At 37.7% G+C, this 20,900-nt stretch overlaps 1 protein-coding gene across 1 annotated transcript in view; it reads right to left on the bottom strand.

Annotated features, from left to right (window-relative positions):
• Positions 1-2,684: 2,684 nt before the first annotated feature.
• Positions 2,685-20,900, bottom strand: part of LOC132397626 (protocadherin-9-like) — an 89,639-nt gene continuing 71,423 nt past the window's right edge. Inside the window, exon 3 of the mRNA XM_059976403.1 lies at positions 2,685-3,966. Coding sequence (XP_059832386.1) covers positions 3,575-3,966 — 392 coding nt within the window. The 3' untranslated portion in view covers positions 2,685-3,574. The remainder of the gene's footprint in view (positions 3,967-20,900) is intronic.

Below are 20,900 nucleotides of genomic sequence, written 5' to 3'. Positions count from 1 at the left end.
CTCAGTCTCTCACATGACACATGCCCTGAATTCAAGTTACATACTCAAGTTAAAGTCAATCACAACGAACACATCCCAAGGAATCACATTATTTATTTTGCAAAACATATTGAACAGGAGAATGGAAAGTGACATTAAAAAGCCATGATATATTTTTAAAACAATCTTTAAATGTCAGTCCACAAGTAATTAATGTATCCGCAACCTCTACTTTATTTTGGAAACAAAAAAGTTACAAAATAAATACGTTAAAGTGTATTAACCCTTAAAGGACTGATATAGCACCACCACTTGACATACTTCCTTTAGGGCATACAAGGCTACTGTGGATACCAAGAATTGTGGTTTTTCTCACATTAGCTACATTTTCCTATATTTCCTCCTTTTTTTACCTGAAAGTAATTGCAGTCTTTTGCCAATTGTTGTTCAGCATGCCTTTATTTTTTTGCATAGCTTGCTATATAAGATACATTTATGCTTTATGGCTAAGCCAGCTTAACACAGGACAATTATTATCCTCCCAACATAATTAATATAAGACTTAGTGTAATTGCAATTGCCCCCTTTTTTGAAGTGTCCATATAATAATTAAAAAGGTCCATTAATACACATCAGCCTTTATGTTTGGGAGGGAGGTACTGAAATATGAAAAAAAGATGGAAATTATGATACTGGATTTATAAAGCTGTGGTTAGTGCCCATTCAGAGCAATGCATTAATCTTAGGCAGCAAGAATGTCAGTCTTTGAAGGACCAAAAGAGAGACTCAGAGTGATTACTGAGGGCAATTACGAGCAAAGGTTGCATAGACTAGAAATATATTTCATTCAGTAGAGCAGCATAGAACAAGAGGAGGCAAATGTAAAACTATGGCTGAGCAGTTTAGTGCTAATGTCTGGTGTACTTAACACAAAAGCAGAAGAAAATCTTGAATTTTTCCACTAAAGACCAATAGAAAATGTTGAAACTGCATTCCATGTACTTGTATTGGAGAAGGGATGTACTCTAATTCATCATTACTGAACCAAAGCAGGCAGGAAAAGTTGAGATATGTATCAACTATGAACTGATTTCAATGGAACAAGATTACAGATCTAATCGCCTCCTCCTTTTCCTTGGTTCCTTCCATGTACATTAGCCAATGTCTTCTGGTAGCCGCACTAGCTGTTATTGTGCAGGGTGAATTCACTCAAGTGGGCGTTGAGAAATATCCATTGTCTGGGAGTGAATGCAACTTACAGCTTAAAAGTGAATACAGTGTGTCAATGATGAACAATGATGATTTTGGTGCATCACTTTAGCCAATGTTTGCACTTTACCTATTTCCTGTTTCTCCTCCTCACTGCTCACTTCTTCAGAGAGCGCGTACAAAATTAACCAATCTTGTTGCAGGAGGAGATGAGTTAAAATAAGACATAGCACGGCAAAATTAAAGACTGTGTTAAAAGAATAACAATTACTTCAGGCCAACAAATTTCCTCTTGTGGTTAGAGTTCACTGTCTAACCTGGTGCTATATTTTACCCACATTTACCAATCCAGATTCTGGGATTCTGTAAGATATCCACAGTTCAACACAAACCACAGTGAACAACATCAATTCCTATTGATTTCCCCCCCTCCCCACTTCCTAAATATTTTTTTCAAGCAAGTCATCAACCTACAGGTAATTCATCAGCAAAGTCAGTTCTGGAAGGGTTAACCATTGTTCACTGATAACATGCAATTTTAACTGCAATGCTTTGCACAAATAATAACAAATATTCTCATATCCTAAAACTACCAGCACTACCGAGAAATAGTTAAAATTATTAGACAAGACATTTTTAATGCTTTTTCATCATTCAGTGATTAAAGTAACTGTTTAATAAGGTGGCGCTCTTTTGCACACTGTAACTGCCTGTGATTTGAACAGATTACCGTGAGACAACATTTGACAAATTACAATGCTACCTATACCTGTTTGGGCACATAAACAGCACAATAAGCTTTCTGCATAATCACCATTTTATGGTGCAAAAATTCCCCACATCTAATATACATAGCAAATTCCATTGTATTACAAGCAGTCATCATACAGCAGATTTAATGTAGTATTTTTTATAGCTTTGCATGACTAGTTAGATAAACTCTACATACAGTAATCCCAAATAAAACTCCATAAAGTCTTTATTTTCCTCCCCTTTCCCTTGCTGAATGCTTCCTTCGATTGTCATACATCCAGATAATCTGGAAATTGTGCATGTTACCTGATTTGACATAATAACAAACATGAGGTTCCTCCTTTCACCTCACAAGATAGTAGCAAGCCATTTGGTATTAAAATGTGAACTTCTAAGTGGAGAGGGTAGTACTTCAATTCTTCAGTATAATTTGCAGGTGCAACTTGAAGGTCAGTGTCAAACTTCACCTACCCCTCTCATCAGTTACATATTTTAGAGCACCTGCGAATGTCCTGCAGGATTCAGCTATAAGACACAGTAATGCTCCAGAGAGTTCAACAATTTACCTTGCAGGAGCTGGTAAGATTTAAACTCCTTTAAGATTTTAAGCAGAGTATCCCACTTTAAGATGAGCAATCTGTGCTCCAATCTAATTCAGAAATCAAAGATACAATATAGAAATATCAGATCACTTCCAATTTACCTATAAGTATATAAGTTTTAAGTATAAAATGCATGTTATATTTCTGATACATCAGCTTCAAACTATTCTACATATATTCTATGTGAGTTGCACACATAATGGCATTCAATCCTTTTGACATTAAAAAGACCTACATTGCAAAGAATTTTATATTTGATTGTTCAAGGGTTGAACACCAGATATTGTGGCTCTAAGGCCAAGAAAGGTTGTTCCGCAAACCTGCTGGACCTTCTTACTGAGATGAGTTCCTGAATGGAGTGCTATTTAATACAAAGCTGTGCTCATGTTTTGAGCAGATACATCACCCAGTGATAGGAAAAAAACATGATATCACCAGATCACATGCTGAATGAATGTATTCTCATCCCTGACCAGAGTAGAACTGACAGAGTTTATAGAGTTCCATGGTATAGGCCTTGTGTACATCATCGTGTTTTTCTTCAAAACAGATGATTCATGCAAATCATCGCTGTACCGCCGAGTGGGATCCTTTAATTATAACACATCAAAGAATTGCAATTGTACATTTAGGCAGGTAAAACTGCTTTGAGAAGATCATTGAAAGTAAAAATATTGCTTTCAATCAGTTTGTTTACATGCTGGATGTCCAGGTTTGTCTGACATTATGAGCCCCAGAAGGATAGTTCCTTCCAGCTTGCCATTGACTTTGGTGCAATTTAACAACCCATGAAAATATTTCCACCATTTTTTGTTGTTGCTTGTAATGAAATGGCAGAAGAAGCTGTTGATTCGCAGATTCAAATTGTACTCACACAGAAGGCCTACCTTACTAAAGCATACAGTTGTTTGCAGATGTTCTGTACCGCAAACCAGCTCTCCTAATCTGGCATGTTGGCTCCACGTGGACTGAAAGCAGTGGCTATGTACATTTTGGCTTCAGTGCTTGCCGAAGGTTGCTTGAGGTGTTTTCTAAAGTTGGTGCTCATGAACGTAGGTAGAGTTGCTGCCAGACACGGACCCTTGTTGGGCCGGTGTAAAGTTTGCCAGGGGAATGACCTTCACAGGATCCTCGGCGTTGGACTGTCTCTCCGAGCCATTGTACAGCTGTTGCCTGCCACTACCTTGGCTTTTATCGAGGTCGTCCTTGCTGCTGCTCCTCCCTAGGGTGTGCCGCCCTTCTGACCTGCCGCCTCTTGCCCAGCTCTGTTGAAATCCGATGGATGACAGGGGAGGGTTTGGCTGCTGGCACTGAGTCAGCGATGGGGGCATCCAACAGTTGTCAGAGTGACCGAGGACGAGGCACTCCTGCGTGCAAGTCTCCGAGGCTTCAGTCAGCACTTTCTGTAGAGACACCTCGACGCCTGCAATGCAAGTAAAGATACAGAATTAATCAGCTGAGCAGATCTGTGGGAATTTCTATTAATTTGTACAATAAAGCATCAGTAAGATCATTAGATTAACAGGGGAACAGTAATGAACCTGCTGTGACAGTTGAATATTGCTTAAGACATGATCATTTAATAAAACTTCATACCAGTAAAAACCTCTTTTCATGTCAAAGTGGTATAGGCTCAGAGTGTTTATATTTATAGGTTTCCAGCAACACTAACCGTCTGCTTGTATCATTTGCATTTGTTCTAGTTTGGTGTCAGGTTTAATCAATCAAGCTTTTGTTATTTACATATCCACAGACCGGTGCGGCTGACAGTTTCTGCAGCTGAGGTCATTCAAGTTAGCAAACCTGGCTCATCCACTCCAATGAGATGAATTAAACATGAGCTGTATTGGATAAAATACTCAAAATTTACTAGTGGCTCTGTTGGTCTTGTCCCCTGTGTGGAAATTTAACAATGTCCTAAAGCCCAGGATGTCAGATGTTACTGAATCAATCTTACAAGTGAGAAGTTCCTCCGACATAGTGTTTCACCTGTGTAGTAAATGCAGAATAAAACTCCTGATGCTGGGGCTAAGGCTGGGCCAAGGGAGTCTGGAGGTGTAGGGATTGAAGAAGGGGTGGGGTTAGCAGAATTTACACAGTGCTGTGGCCTGAAATGCAGGGTGGGGTGCTGCTCAAGGTTAAATGTTGGTAGTCACTAAGTCAGGGAAAATGGTCCCTGCTGGGAGTCAGTACATCGAAGTCTGCAAATGGCAATTATGGTTGGTGAGTGCCACTGAGATAATAGATGAGTGATTAAGTATAAGTGGTGCCACTCAGATAAAAGGTGAGTGAATCAGCGTTCAGGTGTCTCGAAGGGTGAGCATTCAGTTGACCATAGGTGGGTGCTGTTGAATAACCGGGGTTGAGTGCACGGGCTGTGTGCAGGTAAAGGTGGGCTTAGTTTGGAGTAGGAGCATTTGCATACTAAGATTAGCTGAGGTGAACAATTCAAAGCAAATCTATCTGAGCCAGGTTCCCTGTGCCGCACTCTTTAAATTTTGCAGCTAAGGAACAAACAGTGACCTATAACCCACTGGCTCTGTAATAGCTTGACCTGGAACTGCTTAAAGCAAGAATTACAACTAATGCATTATAACATTAGACCATGGAATCTGGTACATAAAATGTCTTTTCCATTATTGTCCAGCTCAACATCTGGAGTGGCAGCCAAGAATGAGACCCAGAATGCAGTATAAGTATCTTCTTCTCTGGAAGCATACATAAATGTAACTCTAAAGAAAGATTGTACTTCATGACCAAATTTCTGACTGCTTTTTCAAAGTTCAAATTCAAAGTAAATTTATTATCAAAATACATATAGGGCATTACATACAACCATGAGATTTGTTGGCACACACACTAAATCCAAGAAACATAATGGAATCAATGAAAGGCCACACACAACAGGACAGACTAGCAATCAATATGCAAAAGAGAACAAACTGTGCAAATACAAAAGAAAAAAGAAATAATATTAAATACACAATTAATAAACATCTAGAATGTGAGATGGAGAGACCTTGAAAGTGAACCCCTAAGTTGTGAGAACAGTTCAGTGATGGGGCAAGTGAAGTTGAGTGAAGTTTTCACCTCTGGTTCAAGAGCTTGATGACTGAGGGACAATAACTGTTCCTGAACCTGGAGGTGGGTCTTGAGGTTCCGGTACCTTCTTCCTGATGGCAGCAGTGAAGGGAACATTGCTTGGGTGGTGGGCACCCCGAAGCTGCTTTCCTGCATTAGTACTCCATGTAGATGTACTCAATGGTGGGGAAGGCTTCACCCAAGAACGACTGGGCCTTAACCATTACTTTTTGTTTGATTTTCCGTTCAAGGGTATTGTTGTTCCCATACTGGGCTGTGATGCAGCCAGGCCATATACTGTCCACTACACATCTATAGAAATTTGTCAAAATCTGAGATGTCGTGCTGAACCTTCGCAAAATTCTAAGGATGTAGAGGCACTGTTGTGCTTTCTTCATAATTGTAATCTGAAATGATAACACTGAGGAATTTTAAGTTGCTGAGCCTCTCTACCTCTGATCTTCCAATGAGGACTGGCTCATGCGCCTCTGGGTTTTCCTCCTCCTGAAGTCAATAATCAACTCCTTGGTCTTGCTGACATTGAGAGAGAGGTTATTGTTGTGGCACCACTCTGCCAAATTTTCAATCTTTCTCCTATATGCTGGTTCCTCACCATCTTTAAGTTTCAAATATATTCCAAAGTATGTTAAATATTTTTAGATATGTACTACCCTGATTTATATAAATGTTACAGTCCATAAATAATATTCTTTGCATGGAAATGCACTGTGATCCAACTGTACATGAGACATGGATTATCTTATTTCTTCTGACTAATGCACATATTCTCCCATGCCTAATAAAAGAAAATAATGTTAAAAAAATCAACAGTTCAGGCATGATCTTTACCTCCCAGCTGAAGTGAAAGCATTTCACAAATACTGAGGTTTAAGGAATCATGATACATGAAAAATATCATTCTTATGCAAGTCATTGCTAATGGGTTGGTTTAGATCCAAGGACTATCACGATATCCAAATTTATTTTATGTATGCTATAAAAATTGTGTCATCTTATCTCCTGCTGTGTTTATGCTCCTGCTCAAAATGAAACACCTTTGTTTTATCTGTCCCAGTGATATTTCCAGCAATGCAGAACAGATACATTTGAATCCATAGACAGTGTCACACAGTAGCATATTACCATTAGATAAACATGATACGATCACCTATGGATTAAACTGCTATTTATCCACCACTAATGTCGGTACTTGCTTATTATGAGATATACACTTTGAGATGGCAAGATAGTGGATCATAAATTACCAATTCTTTAGTTAATTCTCCAATATTATATGCCCTTCAATATAATGTGAAAAACTGGGCTTCTTGTGCATGTTTAATACAATCATAGCTAGCTGGTTTAGAAAATATCTTGCATGCTGGTTAATCACATGTAATATTGTCTCAGATACAGACTAGATTGCATTTGATCTGGCCTGTACATACTCACCAACTCTTGCCTCAACCTATCAACCCTTTCTGCCACCATCCTCATTACATCATCCTAATTTGGCCATGACTGTACTAACCAGTGCAGCCAAGTGGATCTAAATGATCTTCAACTGTAGTACCCCATTGCAAAGTGGAGTTATTTGCTGTTACCAACTATGTTTCTCATGGTGAATCCTGGTTTGTAAGCATCTAACAACCCTGATGGCCCTTTAACAGCTAATATGGACAAAGGGCTATTTAATTGTCTCCAAATGTCTACAGTTAGGAACATCTACAAACACTTGGAATAGATTTGTTATTTCAAATAGTAAAAAAAATTAAGAGATAATATATTTATCTAAAGCATCTTTAAAGCATTCATTACATAAATTAACAGAAAATAATGATGTAACTTAAAAGGGAATAAAACATATCTTCACATAGAACCCCTTTCAAATGTATGAGGCTTTGTTAAATATGCTAAATATTGCAGCAGTGGTGGCACAGAGTTAAGCTTGTTCAGCTCATGACAATGCAAAGCAGTGGTTGACCTTCAATAGTGAATCCAGGTGTGGATCAGGGAATCAGACTTGATAGCATCTGACCCAGAGTGAATGTTCCCTCAAATTTTTTTCTTACCGCTCTAAGAAGGAATTTTTTACATGGCTGAAAACTGCTTGGCACTTTATTTTTTATATATGTATGCTGTGAATATTTAGAATTAAAATTGAAAAATCATGTACTTTTGATTTCATTTATTAAATGAAGGCTATAATGAAATACAGTACAACAAAAAAAATCTTTCACATTTCATAAACTTTTTCTTGTCTGTCTGTATTACAAATCCATTGTCTATAAACATTGTCCAGATTAATTTTCCAGCAAGATGAAAGATATGTCTTAATCCTCATTAGATTATCCAAGGGTTCAACTTCTAGTCTGTTTCTGGAATTACATTTGATTGAATTTATAAGACTGAATCCACATTCACAGTCAGCATTAGAAGCTTGAAATGTCCCAGTGATGTCAACAAGAATTGACAGTTCTTCAAATTCTTCATTGTATCAGTGAACGTTTTAATTGAATCAGTCTTAACATTCTTAGAACTGACAGATTTGAAATCATGGTATTGCTGTGATAGTTTTTGGGGTAATGCTTATGTCATAGTTGATAATAGTAGTTGAGTATTTTTTTTGTCTGTCATACAACATTGTTTTGTCCAGATTCAAAACTGGTTGCATTTGGAATTGCAACATAGTCAAAAGCTTGCCATTCCTTTAACTCGTTGTCAGGAAATCTGTAAATGTGATAAACACACATTGAATGAATCAAATAATTGGTGCAGTATTGATATCAGAGCTTAGGGATGCAAGCTGAACTTTCACTTTGTCACTCCAATAAATGGTATTGCTAAGCCCTACCAACTTTCAATCTGTGTTTAATATTACAAATTTGGAACAGTGTTGTAATTTGAAACACTGACAATGTAAATACATTTAAGCTCTAAAATGTTTCAAAGTAAAGGTTTTGGGACATTTACTTTTTGGAAAACTTAAGGATTATATTCATTAGCACATAATTAATTACAATGTATTTTATAATTAGACCACAAGACCATAAGACATAGAACAGAATTAAGCCATTTAGTCCATCGAGTCTGCTCTGCCATTCCATCATGGCTGATCCCAGATCCCACTCAACCCCATACACTTATAAGACCGTAAGACGTAGGATAAGACCATAAGACAGAAGACATGATACATTAGAGTAGATTTCAAAATTAATCACAAAATATCATTAACAATATATAAAAGAAAATTCATGTTGTGTGGCAACAAAGGCTGTGTGTGGAAACACTGAATTTACTGCATTTACTGCCCGCACCTATGCATCTCAGAGGGAACAGTGCCTTGGGTTCAATCCTGACTATTACCTTGGAATGTGCAGGCACAGTAGTGAGGAAAAGTCTGACCTGCATACTGATGTAGCTAGTACCTCTCCATGGCCACCAGCACAATTTCGTCTTATGGTTCTGGGAGTTTTTTTTCAGCTAATGGTCTCTTATTTCCTCATATTTTGAATTACTTGATTCTCTTTGTCCTGTTTCTTTGTTTTAATTGAATCACAATTCATCTGTGTTTTCTTTATGCTTCTCTCTAGTGTTGATGAGACACTATAGAGTGAGCACTGAAATTCTATGTTTTCAATTAAAATGCAGAACTGATCTTACTGTTCAAGTTAAAGGTAAAACTAGAATAATGACAAAAGTATAAACCTCAATGTTATTTGAACAAGACCAGGAATTATTAAATGAAGAAGGCTGGAAATTGATTGAAATGCAAATCCACAAAAGGCTCTCAAGTGCCTTTTAACTTCTGGCCAGTGCTTGGTGCCAAAAACAAAATTGAAAGGCACAAGCAAGAAACAAGTAACAAAATGAAAGCACTGTGAGGTCTCAAGTGATTCAAGTTGAATGTAAGGATATTCAGATTGAATTTATGTTGACAGAAGCAGATTTTATCAAAGAGTTATGATTAGTAACTGTTATTCCAAATACTCTGAATGTGTTAACAAGTTGCTCTTTTTTAAAAAAAAGTTTCTGAAAGAATGTAGTGAATTATAAATCTGAGAAATAAAATCTTTATCAGCTCTTTTAACAAGACAAAAGATGCATGAATGAGGTATAATTTGAAGAACATTGCAGTGGACTATTGATTACTTAATGCTCAAATTGGGTCTCTGGTGGATAACAAAAGTTGTAGATGATGCAGAAAGAGTGGCTAACAATGCCCACATTAAAATGACCAGGTGTCTTTACAGTAAAGATGAACACATTCAGAAAGTTTAATATCCTAGTTTCTCATGAAAGATTCAAAGGCTTAGTTAGTATTCAACTTATGAGGGGAGACATGCATTGGCTAAGTTTACCCATGTATTTTTCCCTCTAACCCCCTGTGGTTTTTGACTATCCACGTCAATGATACACAAAATATAGTTATATACAAAGATCAGGCTATTAGGTCTCTATAACCACAAACTTCAGAAATGCTAATTGTCAGAGTTTCATGTCGTAATTAATTAGAGCATTTTAGCTATCTAAGGGGATACCACAATTGAAACTATGCTATACCTGAAGAAGTGTTTGCATTACATACAGTATATAGTCTGTGAGCCAGGACCCCAAATTTAGGCCACCAGTACCATCTGGGGAGAATAATTCTTACAGTGATTTTTGGCAAGGTATACACCCCTAATGCTAGAAAATATGTGATAGCATTGCAGTGATGATAGCTTCTTCAAATCATTCTTAGACCATGTGAACAACATGGCCAGTGACTTGAACCAACAGAAGTTGAACAATCTACTGCAAAGTTAACAATCTGCTGAGCTGATAACCCTGTGGACTGACTTTCTGGAACACCTCCGTCACAAAAATGGAGAGCTATCCACATTCCGGATATCATACATTGACATGGTAGAGAACATAGTACTTGGGCTTCTGCGTGCCTCTCGTTAGGGGGATTGGGAGTTGCACCTCCATGCTATAAGGTGTTTTGCCTATGATAAGATGAATTATGCCAGGTATCTGTCCCTTTATTTTGCTCAGATAATGAAGTTCCCAGAGAAGAATCCTTCTGTGTATGAGGTCTTTAAGACAGGCCAATTCTTAGTGCAGCTGTCAAAAGATCCCTGTGGACCACACTATTGAAGCCACAGTGAACAAAGACACACAGACTCCTGAAGGCACATCACAGCTCGGCCGGAGTGATCAAGTGTTACAATGTAAACAAAGTTTACAAAGAGGGAAGTCAGTCAGAGTTGCAGAATAGACGTGTTTGACACATACAAGGAGAACTCTATCAAGAATAGTGAAAGATCTCTACGGGGTGAAGAGACTGGTCATGAGTTGCAAGGTGTCACAGGCACACAGATGGTGAGGCAGTGGAGGAGCTTCCTGACCAAAGTCAGTAACAAAAACAGTCTCATTAGCTTCATAGTCCATGAATGGAGGAAGGCGAAGTACAGAGCAAAGCTACAGGAGAAAATTCTGTATGCAACTGTAGTGATCTGCTCCAAAGACACGGATGTCTTTATCATGACTAGCATTTTGTGACAAGATTGAGGCCCCATTGTTTCAGAAGTGTGGCACTAGAACCCATACAAGGCTTGTAGACATCAGGGAGGTTGCTGCCACGGTTGGCATAGAGGTTTGTAGGGCTCTCATCGGGTTGCACGCATATACAGGATGTGACACCGTAAGTGCTTTTGCAGGCAAAGGAAAGACAAGTGCCTTAAAACTCCTGACCAGCAACAGGGAAACTCAAGACAGATGCTTAGAGTTGGGTCAGGAATGGGACCTCTCCCCAGAACTGATGGACAAACTGGAGGCATTTACATGTCTCCTGTATGCCCCAAAAGCATCGATCACCAAGGTCAATGAGCTCAGGTATCACCTTTTCTGTGCCAAAAAAGGTGAAATCAAGAGTCATCAACTCCCACCATGCAGGGACTGCTTAACAAAACATGCCCAGTGAGCCAACTACTGATCTAAAGTCCTGTTTGCTCGGCATGGAAGGAGAGGTAGGGTGAAACTTATCAGGGCAAATGAAAAATTACATTTGCAGCTTTTGTATCAAGAAAGGGGTTTTCACCTTAATGTAAGAACTCACAGGTTTGAGGTTACTGTGGCAACGAAGGGGACCTGGTCTGGATTCAACAGATGCTGGAGATGAACTAATGAGGACGGTCGGTAGTTTGGTTAGAGTCACTTGTATCAAAAGACTGTATCTCAATGAACTATCAGTGAAATGACTATTGCAAGAAGCACGTGCATATTGTACTCAGATCATAAATCGGAGGTGGCGGGAGGGCACTGTAATGTCAGTTGTTTTATTAGAGTTACAGTAATCTCAATCTCAAGTAATGGCACCACAGAATGACTCTTGGATCATTTATTAATTCCCTGGATCAGACCTTTCCACAACTGGCAGCAACTGAATGCTAATTCGCCTTAAATAGGTAAAGGAGGATAAGAAACCAATTCAGCAGAGCACTTGATCTTTGCTCGTAGATCATGTAGCTCAGAAAGTGTCATGGAAGAAAAATGATTTTCATGCAGATTATATCAAAGAGCATATAAGGTTTTATTTATCAAGAAAAGGAGACAAAACAAAAGTATAAAAGTGGCTGTAGAAGAAATTGACATCTCACAAAATGGTCAGTTGTAAGATTTCAGCTGAACTGCCAGTGCGATGGATTGATTAAGGGCAAGAATCATATTCTGGGCTCCAGTGTAAATAAAAGACACTCAGTGTGTTGTCTGCTGGAATTAAGTATTATTGTAATACTATTAAATCAATACACTGGAGCTTTACATTGCTGTTAACAATAAAATTAGTTGCAGACTGTTAATAATTGAACAAGAAGCTGATTTATTTTGGAGTAAAACACCAGCTCTTCTGTACTGAGACGAGCATGCAGAACTGTTGATAGTCCTTTTTATCTGTAAATGTGATGAAAGTTTGAAAAGAAATCAATGTGAACTGTGTGCACTGAACGGTTATGATTGGTAAGAATTCTAAAGAGCCCATGCATTATACATTACCATTTACAACAGATCTCTCTGAAAACAACAGCTCCACTGACTGTTTCATATTTTACACCAGCTTCATGCTAGAAGAAATGTAACGCTACATTAACACTTTGCTTTAGAAATGAATATCAATGGAAAATCTGAATTCATAACATTAATATTTTTGGCAACAATGCAGTTCAAAGAAAATACGATCAATATGTTTTAATTCACATAAAAGATAGGCAGTGACAGCGAAGAAACCCTCTCATGGTTGTTGAAACAGGGTTTTCACTGTGGAAATGAAATGAGTCAGATTGCTCCCATCCCTTTGCTAGTCTTTGTCAAGTCTCTGTATGTAATATTGCTCCTGATAGCCTTCCCCTGGGAATAACATTTTATTCATCTACTTCAAAGGCAATATTAAACAATTCAAAGGGAATTTATTCAGGCTTAATGTGCATGTGCCTCATGAGTTAAACCTCACCTTGTGCAGAACTGGGATTGGATACCTTTAGGAGATTAGGAATAAAGCGAAAGACTAAATTAATTCTAGGCGTCAAAAGTAATACATTGTTAGTAGTTTAGGTGCCCTGACATCAGCGTAAAAATAAAGGAATTCTGCCAAGTTCCACAAAGACCACTGATCTAAAATGTGCCGCTTCTGATACTTGCAATGTAAGTTCTTGATACAGTATTCTGAAATATCGTGAATGAAAAATATAGTAATCCTATTCATTATGTTGAACCTGGACGTATGTCATAAGTAGACCTGAAATCCTAGTTGGATCTATGTTGCATGTTAAGTCTCTTGAGCTATTATAGTCAAAAGGGGCAGTTGATGACCTGCTGGAGAAAGCAATTTTCCTTCTTTGTAGTCAATATTTGTCCTATTTCACCATCTCATAATACAATGGATTTTAAATAGCAAAAGTAATTTTCTTTCCAGCCAAGATGCTATTAAGATTTCTCAGATCATAGGAAATCTTCTCATTTTCTTGTAATCCCTGATAGACAAGAGACTAAAAGGCTAATTTAATAATTCAAAACAAGAACCACCCATTTTCCACTGAGCTCTTTGATATGTTGTCTAACTTATTTCAGCAGCAGCTGAATTACACATATCAGGAACACTCCTGATTTGATTCCTGGCTTGGGCTGGCCAACTCCATAACATAGCATAGAAACTAGCCTCAGACAAGGACTGAAAATAATCTCCCACCACCGTCCAAATGTACAGATGTCAAGAAAGTTGTCAATTGAGATGATTCCCTTCATACCCTCTACCAAAATCACCAACACAACCTCATACACATGCCCACAGTACCAGCCACAGATGCTCACAGATGGACAAGAAAGGAAATATTACATTGAATTACTTTTCTAACTGGGTTGACCATGAACTGGCAGCATTTTTGTTTCACTCTGTACTCTACATTGAATTCCTTCATAGAAGTTTCTTGAAAGCTTTCAATTGCTTTTCACAGTCCAAAGTTAATGTGAAAGCCAATGTTGCAAGTGTCTATTCTCTGCACTTTAAGGTGATTTTAATAAAGCCTTACTTATTTAATCATTGACTTTCTGTGATCTATGTTACTATGTGTCCAGACTGAGGAAAAAACAGCACAAATAAAAAATAAAAAGCGTGATTAGATAACTCCAAGTACATAATTTGGAATCTTTAGCAGTTACATGCTTCCATATAATGTACCAATGTTTATGCTAAGTACAGTATGTATATACCACTAATAAACATACCTAAAAGTATTTGCCTACAATTTGATGGCATGCTGGTCAGAGTCCATGCTGGTCTAGTCCATGCAGACAATAAATTATTTAATTGTCTTCAGAAGGATTCAAAGGAGAGCTACAATACTGATTTTCCATCTCACCAAAAATTGCTTATTCAGGACTTTTATTTAGAAAGTTTCTAAATATTTTAAAGCAGCACAGACAATATGATAGAATTATATAAATTAACCAGAGGAATGAGTTATATGACTATTAATAGCTTGTTTCAGTTTGACAGATTGAGGAACCCCAGACAGTAAGTTTAAATTCTGAAAGTGTGGGAATAGGCTAGCTCTTTATGTAGGAATCGAATGGCTTCAGAGCATTGCTACTTCATCATACCTATGGTAACTGAATTTACAGCCGCTACGCTGATACTCAGTCTGATTTCTTGGCTGGTTTTGATTCCTGAGACAATTCCCATTTACCTTTTCACTGGCCATATTCCCAGATTTTTTTTTTGATTTTTGGTTTTCCCAAGAGATTAGATACAGTGAAATGCAAAAGCATCACACATCATAAATATATAGGCAAACACAAGGAAATCTGCAGATGCTGGAAATTCAAGCAACACACAAAATGCTGGTGGAACACAGCATGCCAGCCAGAATCTATAGGGAGAAGGGCTGTCGACATTTCGGGCTGAGACCCTTCATCAGCTTGAAATGTTGAAATGTTGACAGCGCTTCTCCCTATAGATGCTGCCTGGCATGCTGCATTCCACCAGCATTTTGTGTGTGTTTCATAAATATATAGTAGACTTGATCAGTGTATTAAACAGAATATAGACCACCTGGATTCAGATTATGTTAATATGCATATTGGTTCAACCAAGAACACTTGCATTGAATCTCCCTGCTTCCAAAATACAGCTACTATTTTATTGCACAGTTAATGAAAGGAAGAAAACATGATTTTCTACTCCCTAGTGTCTAATGAAGAAATAGGTTGATTGCATCGATGTCAGCAGAGTGCTCCTTGGTGTATAAAGCCAAGATCTTGAAAGCATAACATCAAGGCTTACCAACTATACAACATTCCTTACCCTGAGTTAAAATGTATCCAGTCTGTATTTTTTATTAAACTAGCACATGAAAAAAAGAATTATTACATTGTGTTCAAAACTTCATTTTTAATATTTCTGGAGAAACAATTTTATCCTCTTCATATCAGGAACTGGTTTGAGAAATTCAAATGTCAAAGTAATTATGTTCACTCAGTGGCCATTTTATTAGACACAGGAGTGGAATCTGGTGTGGTCTCCTGCTGTTGTAGCTTTCAAGGCTCAAAGGGTTATCCATTCAGAAATGCTGTCTGCACACCGCTGTTGCAATGCATGGTTATTTGAGTTACTGCTGTCTTCCTGACTGCTCTCATTAACAAGTTATTTTCACCCACAGAATTGCTGCTCACTGGATTTTTTTTTGTTTCTTGCTCCATTCTCTGTAAACCCTAGAGACTGTTGTGCATGAAAAATCCCAGGACATCAGCAGTTTCTGAGATATTCAAATCACTTTGTTTAGCACGAGCAAGCATTCCACGGACAGTCACTTGAGTCACATTACTTCTCCATTCTGATGTTTGGTCTGAATAGCAACTTAACTTCTTGCCACTGTCTGCATGCTTTTATGCCTGAATTGCTGCCAAATGATTGGTAGATTAGATATTTGCATTAATGAGCAAGTACACTGGTGTACCTAATAAAGTGGCCATTGAGTGTATTTTGAATACAGACTTAAAGAAGAAAAGTTAGGAATCGTATCCATTGAAGTCTTTCTTTCAAATCTGCATATGTATTAATTGAAGAGAGTCAAGACTTGACTACTCCCAGAGAAGGGTATTGCATGAGTGATCTCCACTTGGTGTTCGATGTAGGTGGCAAAGCAGCATGCGGCAGGATATTCACTTGTGCATTTGCATTACTAAATGGCTCAACATTCTGTACAAGATCCAATATCACAAGGGGTCAGTTCTCCAAAGATAGCATGCATTATAAAATGATACTTTCTTCAAAGAGAATGGGTGAAAGTAAGAATATGACAGCACAACTTGAAGGAAATTTTGCAAAATTACAAAGGAGGCCTCAAATTTTGAATAAGTATTTTTGTTTTTGAGTAAGTTAAACTCCCAACTAACATTCTTTGCTCAGCTTCTTGATATAAACAAGAACCAGTCTTCAGTTCTTAATGTAAATTGCAAGCAATAATCAGTCTGAAGTTAAAAGGACAGCTTCCAAACAAACAGCACTGTCTACAGAGCACAGACTTTTAGCCCACAACAAAGGGCTGACTGCTCAAGAGATACAGTCTAAAATACTAGGAGTTTTGTTAATTGACCTGCATCAAACCAGCCAAAACAGGCTAAGTCATTCAGTTCAAGGAAGCTTGCAGACCAGATTGATACTATCACTTAGCACATCAAATAGCTTAATGATCAATAGTTGTGAGAATTGCTTACTTAGAGAGTCGTCTTTCACAACATTAATTGTGGGTACTTTGGATCTCTGTTGCCAGAAGCTTTAAGACTATTGATATGAAGTTATCCAAGTGGCAGAAAAACAGTATAAACGTAAGAAAGCAGTCACGCTTTTTAGGAATGATCAAGGGACAACAAGAAGAATGACAGAAAGACGATGTAATTAGAATCCTTTCCTCAGCCTTCCATTTCTGCAATGGACAACCCACTGGTATGTACCTGTGTTTTGGAAATCCTTTGTTGTAGAAATTGCTTGTAATTTGGAAATATTTTATAAGGTAGAAATCCTTGATGAGTTTTAAATGTGTTTTCAGAATTTTATCTGAATTTAAATATGTGTCACTAAAATTAAATGAACTGTGTTTAAGCTGCTTTACTAGCTGGAACTATTTCCTCCTTGGTGGAAGGGGGTGGGGGAAACACTCAAATAGTAGGTCTTGGCAGCTAACTTCATCTTGGAGAATGAACAGGGAAGTGATTCTGCTTTTAAAGGGTAACAGTTCTTAAGTGAGGGCAACCATAGCTATTTATATTGGATAAGGTTTAAGATCTTTGTTGGAGTTCTGAACTTCATGAACAGCAAACTTAATACCATCACAAAAGAAGCACATGTTGTATGCATAAAATTTCAAACATTTTGATCACAGCTACTAAAAAATAACAAGCACATCACTTAAACAACAACAGTATTCAGTCAATAACTAACCAAAAGTTAGATGATGATTTGATTTAAAAATATTTTGTTAGAGGTGTCCTCTAGCTGATCTGTTATTAAACTATGTGGAGTTAAAAGACAACCTTTCTTGGAGAATTGAACAGCAAAATGTCAGCAGTGATGCAAAGTCAACATTAAGTAGTAATTGACATCAGTGCCTACCCGGTCTTCAGGTGCTCAATAAGTCTTCCTTTGCTAACCTCCTCCCCATAGTTACATCCAGCATTAATTACAATGTTTATGCCAAATCAGATTGATTCTGGAGCTGACTAGCACCTTTAACATTGCACAATTTTGTGTTCAAGCTTTGATAGAGATTTAAATACCAAATTATCAGTATTTTAAATTGTTACATCCTCCATTCTCATGATTATTTTGACCACAAAGTCCAGCAACCTCAAAATACGTTCTTTCTAATACTGTGAATGAATGTTAAGTAAACCCAGCATGAAGAGAGGACATTAAACACAAGAGATTCTGCAGATTCTGGAAATCCAGAACAACATACACAAAATGATGAAGGAATTAAGACAGAAATAGATGCTGCCTGACCTGCTGAGTTCCTTCTGTTGGAGAGGATATTAATATACTTTGTATAGTTAAGCCACGATTGCAGTGTATGAGACCACAGAATTTTTCAGTGCTAATAAAAGCTGGCTTTTCTCAAGAAAACAACTGCTTCCAGGCAAGTTATTAATTTCAAGAGCTGAGGCAGTAAATTGGAACAGTTTGGCCAATATTCATATTGGAGGGTCAGACAAATAATGTCACCCAAAACCCATAGGGACTTGATTTTGCTGCGAGGCAGGAGATGTAATCAACATGGTAGCATTGAAATAAAAAATGGGATTTTCATTTGAAAATAATACTTACATGCTGTGCTTTGCATTTTTAACAATAATGGTTGAGTTAGCTTTTCAAACTGCAATTATTTACAAAAGCTGTATCAAATCTATGAAAATATAAAGATCACTTTGATTGGAGTTTACTGAACAACTTTATCAAACTGTTTTTTTGAAAAAATAAGAGACTGATTTCTGTTACAATCAATAGACAAGAAATTGAGTTTTTCTAGTGTTATGCAATTGAAAATTTATAACCTCAAAAAAAATACACCATTTCCCAGTTGTTGCATGTCACTCCAAAAGGTCAAACAGGCATTCCTCAAATGTGGGATAGTTACTACATCATTCATACATAAGATGACATAATTTTCCATGCATTTCACTTTTTGAAGCATTACTTGGCAATTTTGACTATGTTGTCCTGGGATGGCCAATACTGGTCACTATTGGAACAGCCATGTTTTAATCAATGCTCTACTAGTTTGATTAAAGTGGAATGATCTTTAATCAAACATATGGAGCCAAGACAAGCCTCATACTTGCCTAATGCTAAAAGCATACATCACTACCCCAAAAAAAAATCTCATGTGCCACTCAGAACCCTGACCATTTGAGGCTCTAAAGTTCCTTAAATATCCTAATTTTCTGATCCACCTAGACCACATATATACCACCTCAACTAACTGTTCTAACCCTCCTAACAATATAATGGGCTCATGCTCCTAACCCAGTGAATCTCCAAGCTTCAGACTTTCACACATGTCCACTCCTCAATAATCTGAACCATATGCTCCAATCCTTTTTAAAAATCCCTGCCTCCCTGTCTTAGGCAGAGAGATTGGAGAGATTGGGCTTGTACACACTGGAACTGAGGAGATTGAGAGGGGCTCTGATTGAAACGTTTAAGATAATTAAAGGATTTGATAGGATTGAGGCAGGAAATATGTTCCAGATGTTGGGAGAGTCCAGTACCAGAGGGCATGGATTGAGAATAAGAGGTCAGTTATTTAAAACAGAGTTGAGGAAAAACTTCTTCTCCCAGAGAGTTGTGGAGGTGTGGAATGCACTGCCTCGGAAGATGGTGGAGGCCAATTCTCTGGATGCTTTCAAGAAGGAGCTAGATAGATATCTGATGGATAGGGGAATCGAGGGATATGGGGACAAGGCAGGGACTGGGTATTGATAGTGAATGATCAGCCATGATCTCAGAATGGCGGTGCAGACTCGAGGGGCCGAATGGTCTACTTCTGCATCTATTGTCTATTGTCTATTGCCCCTGTCACTGAAAAAATAGCATACTTGGCAACCTCATCTTCAGTTTCCAACCTTGTACAACATTTTGTCAGTGCCTATATTCGAGCTTTGCACCTATGCAACGGGTGTAATGAAAGATGTATCACTGATGTTAGCTCACAAGTAGGCCGACAGATTATGTTTTTGATTCCTGTCCCCATTCTTCACATTCATTCCCTCCAAACATTGATTGGCTTCTCTGCCTGCTGGTTTCCAAATTCAAGCAGGTTTAACGTTCCCAGTTTCTTTGTGGTAGCTACATCTATTCACATATTCACTCTACAAATGCTTTACCTACTTTTACATTCCCATTGATTTCTCCTTGATATTGTTTCCCACACTAAAGGCCATCCACTGCCATCAAAATTCATTGCTTTACGATCTTGGACTCCATGATTATGAGATCTAAGTTTTAAACTGGAAATATCGACTGCTGTTCCATTTACTCACTTACAACCTGGACCTTTTAGTATTCACCGACTTCTAGTTTTACTGTTTTGGCACCTAGTTGCTCTCTCTGTAAGGATTTGTTGGGCCTGCCTTTGCGATAAACATGTATGTATTATTGTTGAAAGATGTACTGAATTGCAACAAGAAAATCATGCCAGTTAACTTTCTGTTGTTGGGGAGTTAACTGTCAGGAGACAAGATCCAAAGTGATAACTACCTCTGAAAACAAAAGTGGCAGGGAAGAATGAGAGAAAGAGCGAGTCAAAGACAAAGGGAGAGAGGAGAAAACAAATTCAACCTATTCAACCATCTTTTAAATTCTCAATTATCAAAATTGCTGTATGTTGTACTCTATTTCTAATACTGGATTTCTGCAAAGGAAACTAATTTCTGGAAATTAAATACAATGCACAGTATTGTTTTATGTTCATGTACAAGCAGAGAAGAAAAAATATCCAGAAATATGAGAGAAAACTAGAAGAGAATTTATAGTAACATAAAGTGAAAGACCAAGAAATGAATCAGTTAAAAAGAACTGCTAATCATTCAACGTGTGTGTGCACCAGAGAGAGTGAAGATGGATTTTTTTAATGTTATAATTACATATTGAAAGATAACAGCCAGTTGAAGTTATAACTGCCTTATATTAGTAAGGATTATAACAGCTTTTGGCTAATGTTATAGTCTGTGCTGATTTTGAGG

The sequence above is a fragment of the Hypanus sabinus genome, chromosome 8 (genome assembly GCF_030144855.1).
Source record: "Hypanus sabinus isolate sHypSab1 chromosome 8, sHypSab1.hap1, whole genome shotgun sequence".
Lineage (NCBI taxonomy): Eukaryota > Metazoa > Chordata > Chondrichthyes > Myliobatiformes > Dasyatidae > Hypanus > Hypanus sabinus.
This window is presented reverse-complemented; position numbering and strand designations above follow the sequence as displayed.